Here is an 11,553-nt window from a genome sequence, read left to right on the forward strand (position 1 = left end):
GTAGAGGATATTAAAATAGATGAATAAATGAATTAATTTAATCCTCCACTTGGTTTTGAATCTCTTTGTTTTTTAGATAACTGCTCATGATGAAAGGATTGTGGCAAATGGCTCTCGCATTTTGTAAGAGAGCAAATGAAGAATTTGTTGTTTCTCATTATTAGCTGTGTCCTAGGTTCTTGACTCCCCTCCAGACAAATTTCACCTCACAGGTGAGACTGAATTTCTGGTAAGTTCAGAAGTGCACTGGCCTGATATAGGTGGGTCCTGATGTCTTTTGCCAGATTTGGTAATGTCCAGATGGTGCGCCATGGGTCGTATTTTCTAACTCAGTGAGAATGTGTGAACGATTTGATCTACTCGGTGCTCCTGTTATCCATTGAAATCACCCTGCTACACCCATTCACTAATGTCTCTCATGTCACCAATTCTGAATCCAATATACCTTTGAAATACTGAGAATTTTGAAGTAGGCATTGTTCTTTTTTTGTAATTTTTAAATTTTATTTTATTTATCTTTTTTATACAGCAGGTTCTTATTAGTCATCAATTTTATACACTTCAGTGTATACATGCCAATCCCAATCGCCCAATTCATCCCACCCCCACCCCCACCCCCCCGCCGCTTCCCCCCCCCTTGGTGTCCATACATTTGTTCTCTACATCTGTGTCTCTATTTCCTGCCCTGCAAGCTGGTTCATCTGTACCATTTTGCTAGGTTCCACATATATGCGTTAATATACAATGTTTTTCTCTTTCTGACTTACTTCATTCTGTATGACAGTCTCTAGATCCATCCACGTCTCAACAAATGACCCAATTTCGTTCCTTTTTATGGCTGAGTAATATTCCATTGTATATATGCACATCTTCTTTATCCATTCGTCTGTCAATGGACATTTAGGCTGCCTCCATGACCTGGCTATTGTAAATAGTGCTGCAATGAACATTGGGGTGCATGTGTCTTTTTGAAATATGGTTTCCTCTAGGTATATGCCCAGTAGTGGGATTGCTGGATCGTATGGTAATTCTATGTTTAGTTTTTTAAGGAACCTCCATACTGTTCTCCATAGTTGCCGTATCAATTTACATTCCCACCAACAGTGCAAGAGGGTTCCCTTTTCACCACACCCTCTCCAGCAATTGTTGTTTGTAGATTTTCTGATGATGCCCATGCTTACTGGTGTGAGGTGATACCTCATTGTAGTTTTGATTTGCATTTCTCTAATAATTAGTGATGTGGAGGATCTTTTCATGTGCTTCTTGGCCATCTGTATGTCTTCTTTGGAGAAATGTCTATTTAGGTCTTCTGCCCATTTTAGGATTGGGTTGTTTGTTTTTTTAATATTGAGCTGCATGAGCTGTTTATATATTTTGGAGATTAATCCTTTGTCACTTGCTTCGTTTGCAAATATTTTCTCCCATTCTGAGGGTTGTCTTTTCATCTTGTTTATGGTTTCCTCTGCTGTGCAAAAGCTTTGACGTTTCATTAGGTCCCATTTGTTTATTTTTGTCTTTATTGCCATTACTCTAGGAGGTGGATCAAAAAAGATCTTGCTGTGATTTATGTCAAAGAGTGTTCTTCCTGTGTTTTCCTCTAAGGGTTTTATAGTGTCTGGTCTTACATTTAGGTCTCTAATCCATTTTGAGTTTATTTTTGTGTATGGTGTTAGGGAGTGTTCTAATTTCATTCTTTTACATGTAGCTGTCCAGTTTTCCCAGCACCACTTATTGAAGAGACTGTCTTTTCTCCATTGTATATCCTTGCCTCTTTTGTCATAGATTAGTTGACCATAGGTGCGTGTGTTTATCTCTGGGCTTTCTATCCTGTTCCATTGATCTATGTTTCTGTTTTTGTGCCAGTACCATATTCTCTTGATTACTGTAGCTTTGTGGTATAGTCTGAAGTCAGGGAGTCTGCTTCCTCCAGCTCCGTTTTTCTCCCTCAAGACTGCTTTGGCTATTCGGGGTCTTTTGTGTCTCCATACAAATTTTAAGATTTTTTTGTTCTAGGTCCATAAAAAATGCCATCGGTAGTTTGATAGGGATTGCATTCAATCTGTAGATTGCTTTGGGTAGTAGAGTCATCTTCACAACGTTGATTCTTCCAATCCAAGAACGCGGTATATCTCTCCATCTGTTGGTATCATCTTTAATTTCTTTCATCAGTGTCTTATAGTTTTCTGCATACAGGTCTTTTGTCTCCATAGGTAGGTTTATTCCTAGGTATTTAATTCTTTTTGTTGCAGTGGTAAATGGGAATGTTTCCTTAATTTCTCTTTCAGATTTTTCATCATTAGTGTATAGGAATTCAAGAGATTTCTGTGCATTAATTTTGTATCCTGCAACTTTACCAAATTCGTTGACTAGCTCTAGTAGTTTTCTGGTGGCATATTTAGGATTCTCTATGTATAATATCATGTCATCTGCAAACAGTGACAGCTTTACTTCTTCTTTTCCAATTTGTATTCCTTTTATTTCTTTTTCTTCTCTGATTGCAGTGGCTAGGAATTCCAAAACTATGTTGAATAATAGTGGTGAGAGTGGACAACCTTGTCTTGTTCCTGATCTTAGAGGAAATGCTTTCAGTTTTTCAGTGTTGAGAATGATGTTTGCTGTGGGTTTGTCATATATGGCCTTTATTATGTTGAGGTAGGTTCCCTCTATGCTCACTTTCTGGAGAGTTTTTATCATAAAAGTGTGTTGAATTTTGTCAAAAGTTTTCTGCGCCTATTGAGATGATCATATGGTTTTTATTCTTCAATTTGTTAACATGGTGCATCACATTGACTGGTTTGCGTATATTGAAGAATTCTTGCATCCCTGGGATAAATCCCACTTGATCATGGTGTATGATCCTTTTGATGTGTTGTTGGATTCTGTTTGCTAGTATTTTCTTGAGAATTTTTGCATCTATATTCATCAGTGATATTGGTCTGTAATTTTCTTTTTTTGTAGTATCTTTGTCTGCTTTTGGTATCAGGGTGATGGTGGCCTCATAGAATGAGCTTGGGAGTGTTCCTTCCTCCGCAATTTTTTGGAAGAGCTTCAGAAGAATGGGTGTTAGCTCTTCTCTAAATGTTTGAGAAGAATTCACCTGTGAAGCCATCTGATAGAATTCACCTGTGAAGCCATCTGGTCCTGGCATTTGTTTGTTGGAAGATTTTTGTTCACAGTTTCAATTTCATTACTTGTGATTGGTCTGTTCATATTTTCTATTTCTTCCTGGTTCAGTCTTGGAAGGTTATACGTTTCTAAGAATTTGTCCATTTCTTTCAAGTTGTCCATTTTATTGGCCTAGAGTTGCTTGTAGTAGTCTCTTAGGATGGTTTGTATTTCTGTGGTGTCTGTTGTAACTTCTCCGTTTTCATTTCTAATTTTATTGATTTGAGTCCTCTCCCTCTTTTTCTTGATGAGTCTGGCTAATGGTTTATCATTTTTGTTTATCTTCTCAAGGAACCAGCTTTTAGTTTTATTGATCTTTGCTATTGTTTCCTTTATTTCTATTTCCTTTATTTCTTCTCTGATCTTTATGATTTCCTTCCTTCTGCTAACTTTGGGTTTTGTTTGTTCTTCTTTCTCTAGTTCCTTTACGTGTAAGGTTAGGTTGTTTATTTGAGAGTTTTCTTGATACTTGAGGTAGGCTTGTATAGCTATAAACTTCCCTCTTAGAACTGCTTTTGCTGCATCCCACAGGTTTTGGATCGTCGTGTTTTCATTCATTTGTCTCTAGGTATTTTTTTATTTCCTCTTTGATTTCTTCAGTGATCTCTTGGTTATTTAGTAACATATTGTTTAGCCTCCATGCGTCTGTGGTTTTTTTAACGTTTTTTTCCCTGTAATTCATTTCTAATCTCATAGTGTTATGGTCAGAAAAGATGCTTGACATGATTTCAATTTTCTTAAATTTACTGAAGCTTGATTTGTGACCCAAGATGTGATCTATCCTGGAGAATGTTCCATGTGTACTTGAGAAGAAAGTGTAATCTGCTGTTTTTGGATGGAATGTCCTATAAATATCAATGAAATCTATCTGGTCTATTGTGTCATTTAAAGCTTGTTTTTCCTTATTTATTTTCATTTTGGATGATCTGTCCATCGGTGTAAGTGAGGTGTTAAAGTCCCCCACTATTATTGTGTTACTGTCGATTTCCTCTTTTATAGCTGTTAGCAGTTGCCTTATGTATTGAGGTTCTCCTATGTTGGGTGCATATATATTTATAATTGTTATATATTCTTCTTGGGTTGATCCCTTGATCATTATGTAGTGTCCTTCCTTGTCTCTTGTAACATTCTTTATTTTAAAGTCTATTTTATCTGGTATGAGTATTGCTACTCCAGCTTTCTTTTGATTTCCATTTGCATGGAATATCTCTTTCCATCCCCTCACTTTCAGTCTGTATGTGTCCCTAGGTCTGATGTGGGTCTCTTGTAGACAGCATATATATGGGTCTTGTTTTTGTATCCATTCAGCAAGCCTGTGTCTTTTGGTTGGAGCATTTAATCCATTCACGTTTAAGGTAATTATCAATATGTATGTTCCTATGACCATTTTCTTAATTGTTTTGGGCTTGTTTTCGTAGGTCCTTTTCTTCTCTTCTGTTTCCCACTTAGAGAAGTTCCTTTAGCATTTGTTATAGAGCTGGTTTGGTGGTGCTGAATTCTCTTAGCTTTTGTTTGTTTGTAAATCTGAAAGAGATCCTTGCCACGTAGAGTAATCTTGGTTGTAGGTTCTTCCCTTTCATCACTTTAAGTATATCATGCCACTCCCTTCTGGCTTGTAGAGTTTCTGCTAAGAAATCCGCTGTTAACCTTATGGGTGTTCCCTTGTATGTAATTTGTCATTTTTCCCTTGCTGTTTTCAATAATTTTTCTTTGTCTTTAATTTTTGCCAGTTTGATTACTATGTGTCTCGGCGTGTTTTTCCTTGGGTTTATCCTGTATGGGACTCGTTGCTCTTCCTGGACTTGGGTGGCTATTTCCTTTGCCATGTTAGGGAAGTTTTCGACTATAATCTCTTCAAATATTTTCTCGGGTCCTTCTCTCTTCTCCTTCTGGGACCCCTATAATGCGAATGTTTTTGCGTTTATTGTTGTCCCAGAGGTCTCTTAGGCTGTCTTCATTTCTTTTCATTCTTTTTTCTTTATTCTGTTCCACAGCAGTGAATTCCATCATTCTGTCTTCAGGTCACTTATCCATTCTTCTGCCTCAGTTATTCTGCTATTGATTCCTTCTAGTGTAGTTTTCATTTCAGTTATTGTATTGTTCATCTCTGTTTGTTTGTTCTTTAATTCTCCTAGGTCTTTGTTAAACATTTCTTGTATCGTCTCGATCTTTGCCTCCATTCTTTTTTTTTTAAATAAATTTATTTATTTGTTTTTATTTTTGTCTGCGTTGGGTCTTCCTTGCTGTGTGCGGGCTTTCTCTAGTTGTGAGCAGGGGCTACTCTTCGTTGCGGCGCATGGGCTCCTCATTGTCGTGGCTTCTCTTGTTGGGAGCACAGGCTCTAGGCACGCAGGCTTCAGTAGTTGTGGTGCATGGGCTCAGTAGTTGTGGCTTGCAGGCTCTAGAGCGCAGGCTCAGTAGTTGTGGCACACGGGCTTAGTTGCTCCGCGGCGTGTGGGATCTTCCCGGACCAGGGCTTGAACCCGTGTCCCTTGCATTGGCAGGCAGATTCTTAACCACTGCGCCACCAGGGAAGCCCTGCCTCCATTCTTTTTCCGAGGTCCTGGGTCATCTTCACTATTGTTTTTCTGAATTGTTTTTCTGGAAGTTTGCCTATCTCCACTTCATTTAGTTGTTTTTCTGGGGTTTTATCTTGTTCCTTCATCTGGTACATAGCCCCCTGCCTCTTCATCTTGCCTACCTTTTTGTGAATGTGGTTTTTGTTCCATAGGCTGCAGGATTGTAGCTCTTCTTGCTTCTGCTGTCTGCCCTCTGGTGAATGAGGCTATCTAAGAGGCTTATGCAAGTTTCCTGATGGGAGCTACCTAGGCATTGTTCTTATGTTATTATTATAACTCAGACTTGAGACATGAATAACAGTTAACTGTGTCACATTTCTATGTGCATTTTAGGAAGCAAATTTAATAACGTAAGTAAAGTTTTAGTTTCAAAAAAAGGCTATTTTTCATAGATAATTTGACTTGGGGATGGGAACAGAATTTCTGTGCTCCCTTCCCTACTCATTGCCTCACTCTCTTTTTTTTTTCTTCCAGTTTTACTGAGATATAATTGACATACAGCACTGTATAAGTTTAAGGTGTACAGCATAACGATTTGACTTACAAACATAATGAAGTAATTAGCACCATAAATTTAGTGAACCTTCATCATCTCATATAGATACAAAACTAAAGAATTGGGAAATAATTTTTTCCTTGTGATGAGAACTCTTAGGATTTATTCTCTTAACAATTTTCATATATAACATACAGCAGTGTTGATTGCATTTAAAATGTTGTACATCACATCCCTAGTGCTTATTTATCTTATAACTGGAAGTTTGACTCTCTTGATCCAATTCCCCCTCCCTCTCATCCCCCACCTCTGGTAACCACAAATCTGATCTCTTTTTCTATGAGTTTGTTTTGTTTGTTTGTTTGTTTTTGAAGTATAATTGACCTACAACACTATGTTAGTTCCTGGTGCATAGCAGAGTGATTCAGTATTTCTATACCTTTCAAAATGAACACCATGACATCTGGTTGTCATCTGTTACCAAAGATATTACATAATTATTGACTATATTCCCCCACACTGTACATGTATACCTGTGACTCATTTGTTTCATAACTGGAAGTTTTTACATCTTAATTTCCCTCACCTATTTCTTTCATTCCCTTATCCTGCTTCCCTCTGGCAAGCACCTGTTTGTTATCTGTACCAATGACTCTGTTTCTATCTTGTTATTCTTGTTCATTTGTTTTGTTTTGTAGGTTCCACATCATACAGCATACAGTGAAATCATACAGCATTTGTCTTTCTCTGTCTGACTTATCTCACCAAGGATGATACCCTCTAAGTCCATCCATGTGGTCACAGTCTCACTCCTTTATGTGATTCAAATGGAAACAGTGCCTAAAATCTCAATCTAGGCAAAAATAAATCAGGAGCTTTAGATCAGATTGCTCTCCTCTCACACCTCCTGACCTGACCCTGGGGCCTTCTCTCCCTGATCTGAGGGTCACTTGAGGCAACCTGCTTCGTACCCACACGGAGGGATCTGCTCCTGATGTTAAAACATGAAGTAGAAACAATAACAATGTGAACGGCCCTTTCACTTCATGCTGTACCTTACAAAGTGTGTTACAACCACTAACTGCTTTCACTCCTCCAAGACTTCCTTGAGATTTGGTACTATTACGAGCATTTTACAAAGTTAGAAATGGAGGCTTAGGGAAGAGAAGTGGACTCCAAGGAACGTGTCCTTGGAACATGCTGACGTGAACAATTAACTTCTCTAATAGTGGCCACTGTAGTGCTGGCCTCAGGTTCAGTGCAGCCAGATCTTGAGTGTCTATCACAGAGGGTGGTGGGCGCCAAGCCACGGCTTTGTCGTCACAGAGCACGGAATCCTCCTTGCTCTGCTTTGAATCCTCCTGCCTCCCAGGAGGGAAAAGCTACATCTAAGCTTCAGGGCCACCAGCTCCCTCTGACCCCAGCCCAATCTTCAGCACAGGGACTGAGGAAGATGAGGAACAGAGGAAAAGCAGGAAGAGAGTGGGGAAGCATGGCCTCAGGGAGGGGGAACAGCATGGTGCTACTGAGTGAGAGGATGAAGGTGCATTTTACTGACATGAGGAAGTCTCTTCTGTTCCCCTCTCCCTCCGCTTCCAATCCTTCACTAAAGCCTGATGATTCGAACTTGGAAACATAATCCTAAACCTGCACTTTTTCTTCTGCCCTATTGCTATTACCTTATCCCATGCCTCTGGGATTTGGCCTGGATACCACGAGTTCCTGACTGTCCCCACAGTCCCTGCACAGCTGCCAGAGTGATCTTCAGGTCACATTATTATCTAACATGCTCCATTTGTACCCCATAGGAAATTTACTCTTTATTTTCATCTCCATAGGTATGAAGCATCTGAGCCTCAATAACCTCTATCATTAATGCTCATGGTTAAAATGCTCTTGTCCTGCTAGACTAACTTTCATTTTTGTAACATGACTAATCTACATTCATGTCGGGCCCTTTGAATGTTCTCTCTCTGTCTCTCTGTCTCTGTCTCTCTCGGGAAGACTATCCCCTTAGTTTCTGCATGACCAGCTGCTTCTCATATTGTTCGGAATTCATTCCTTCATTGGGTCCCTACCAACCACACTTCAGATTCACTTCTATGGACTCATCGAGACCCACTACAGATGGCCCTCTGTGTGGATGTGAAACCCACGGATGTGGAGGGCCAACGGTATGAGCCCCTTTTATATAAGCATCTGTGGATTTTGATATCTGCGGAGCCTCCTGGAACCAATCCCCTGAAGCTACTGAGAGATGACTGTACATTGTTTCCCTCAGTGCAGTTTTCCCCCGACACTTATCACCTGGAAAAATAATTTTGCATTTTCTTCCCAGTAGAATAGGCACCCTAGGGCAGAAATGTGTCTTTGTTTACACTGCACCCTCACGACCTCAGAAATCTGCCTAGAGCACATCTGCACATGGGTTAACTACTGCATTAATGAATGACGAATGAATGCATGAACGAATGGTGGGAGAGGGGATGACGACACAAGGCAGAGAGAGCTGGGGCAGCTGAGTTGGCTAATCCCTCTACCATACGGTGTTAGAGATGCTGTGTCCATGGCTGGGAAGTGACATGTGATCTGCTGAGACAAGGAAGGTTCACTGCCTCATGGCAAATGTGACTCCAGCCTTGCGGTATCCCACCTTCTCCTTCTGTTACTCCAAGCCTGTTGGAAGGGTAAGCTCATTTCATGCCACTCTGTATTAATCTCAAGTCAGTGGATTCGGGGCTTCCCTGGTGGTGCAGTGGTTGAGAGTCTGCCTGCTAATGCAGGGGACACGGGTTCGAGCCCTGGTCTGGGAAGATCCCACATGCCGCGGAGCAACTAGGCCCGTGAGCCACAACTACTGAGCCTGCGCGTCTGGAGCCTGTGCTCCACAACAAGAGAGGCCGTGATAGTGAGAGGCCCGCGCACCGCGATGAAGAGTGGCCCCCGCTTGCCGCAACTGGAGAAGGCCCTCGCGCAGAAACGAAGACCCAACACAGCAAAAATAAATAAATTAATTAATAAACTCCTACCCCCAACATCTTAAAAATAAATAAATAAATAAAAACCCTTGGCTTAAAAAAAATAATAATAAAAAAAATAAAGTCGGTGGATTCTGTTGAGCCCTGGAATTTTCCAAACCTAGTATCTCCATGCAATAGCTTGAGTCAACAGACCTGCCTGGAAGAACAAATCCTCCAGTGGCTTCTCCAGAGAAGATGCTCAAGTGCAGACGCCGTATACAGTACTACCAAGAGCAAGAATGACTGACCATATGGAGGGGGGGAGGAATGGAAATTGCCATGTATCTGGGCCTGGAAGAGGAGCTGAAAAATAGGAGGTCAGGAATCCCAGACTCAAGGACAGAGGTACAGATTTAATGACATGCTACCTGCCTTCTGTTCTGAGTCAGGTGCTGCAAAAGACCCGACCTGTCCCCCGAACAATCACTTGAATGCTGCATCTGACCACAGTTTACAAAGAGCTTTCCCTTCCTGTTCCTCACTGATTCCTGAGTGCAGCCTTGTGATGGAGGCAGAGTAGGGGCTTTCATTATCCGCCCCCTTTTCTGTCTGTCTACATTTCTGTAATCCTGGAACCTGTGCCCCTTCCTGACCTGAATGTGAACAAGCCACTGATTCATCCTCGGGAGAGATCCCAATTCCATGTCTCCTTCCTTACCTTCTGCTACCAGATGACCAGCTGCTCCCTTCTCCAGGACACAGAAATCGCCAGGAAAGAGTTTCACCTCTTCTCCAGGTAGTACTGGAATCTGTCCATATACTACCTGAACAATTTGTCTCATTCCACATTAGACTCAAACTCTGGATCCACCCCTAGGATAACCATTAATATCTGAAGATTTGATATGCTTATTTAAAAACAAATCTATGCGGCTAAAATTTGCTTCTTTCTTTTGGTCTTATCACAATTACGGCATTTTCCCCTTTCTTTTTGTTTTTACACCGTATCGTTCTCTTCTATCATAAAATGCATGGTTCTTAAATCAGAATCAAATACATTTGTTTCTACTTACTGGGGGCTCTTTGCCTCCTGGTAATGAAATAGGCCGCTGTGAGTGGAAGCCGCAGCTTCCTGGCCTAAAGCAGAGAGAAGGAAAAGTCTGCACAACTTCATGACACAAGGAGCCTCTTATCCTTACATCTATTTCCCACAAATCTCAGATTAGAAGAAGGGGAAAAGCCTCTAGACGAGAATGTAACTACATGACAGAAGAGCACAAACAGACACATGGAGCCTTGTAGGTAATTCTGTAAAGTTTACTGTGCGTGCACAAGGAGCTTCAGCTGAGCAAAGCTTAAAGGGACCTGGAGGCTGGTGAGATGAGGACTGATGCTGATATCTGGGGTGGATGGTGGGACAGGACTGTGGCGCTTGGCAAATGAGCATGGCCCAAAGTTTTGGCCCAGAGTTTAGATGATGTCATCCAAGTGAACTGGAACCAGGGTGTACCTGGCATCGTCCTGTGGTAATCTGTTTCCACACGCAATGATGTAGATCTTCCGATTACTTCTCTGTCCATAACGGCAGTTCCTATAATCGTGTGCATTTCTTGTGAGGTTGCAGTAGGTTACAGGCACCGGATGTGGGCTTCTATGACAATTCGTCTCCCGTGATCTAGGGCAGGTTACATTTGTGGTGTGACAAACACGAGCTACGGCAGCAAACGTTGTGTGGAGAAAAGTATTTTCAGTCCTGCATGGCCTTCTGTAACGGTTAACCACCCGCATTGCATCATCGCATCGACGGTGGGCCATATTTAGGTGCTTAATCTGAAACCTCTGAGCCGGGGTTAATTGGGCGTGGAGTGAGATCACCACTCCCAAGAGCCCCAGCAGCAAAAAGAGAGGAAGCTGGGCATTCTGCTGTCTTGGAACCATGTTTCCTGTGAAAAGAAGGGTATCTTCTGTATCCCGGCCCACAAATAACACACTCCCTCCTCACTCACCCTGCAGGCCCCCTGCTGTCACTGTGGTTCTAGCTCCTTTCCCCTCCGCTCCCCAAAGTCTGTCATGTGTCCTGGGCACTAACTTCAGCTCACCGCTCCCCCAGTTGCTGCTTCATTGCTGTCTCTCCTGTTCCAGCTCTGGGGCTCATTGTCTTACCCAGTATCTCTGCTGTGGCTCCTGTGAGAACAGATCCAGCTGGTGGGCCTGGCGCTCAGGGGCAGCTGGTATCCCCCCAGTTCTTGGGTCTGGAGATATAGAGCAGCCCCTGTGGGTGGGGCTAGCAGAACAAGGAGGGTTCTGAATCTAGGACATGAAGAAACGCACAGATTAGGACATGGTCCACTTA

The 11,553-nt window shown here is 41.7% G+C and overlaps 1 protein-coding gene across 1 annotated transcript; it reads right to left on the reverse strand.

Annotated features, from left to right (window-relative positions):
- Positions 1-10,670: 10,670 nt before the first annotated feature.
- LOC132530842 (eosinophil cationic protein-like) lies at positions 10,671-11,138 on the reverse strand. The gene has a single exon (XM_060168330.1). The coding sequence runs from the start codon at positions 11,136-11,138 to the stop codon at positions 10,671-10,673; it is 468 nt and encodes a 155-aa protein (XP_060024313.1).
- Positions 11,139-11,553: the final 415 nt, after the last annotated feature.

This window comes from Lagenorhynchus albirostris, chromosome 1 (assembly GCF_949774975.1).
Source record: "Lagenorhynchus albirostris chromosome 1, mLagAlb1.1, whole genome shotgun sequence".
Lineage (NCBI taxonomy): Eukaryota > Metazoa > Chordata > Mammalia > Artiodactyla > Delphinidae > Lagenorhynchus > Lagenorhynchus albirostris.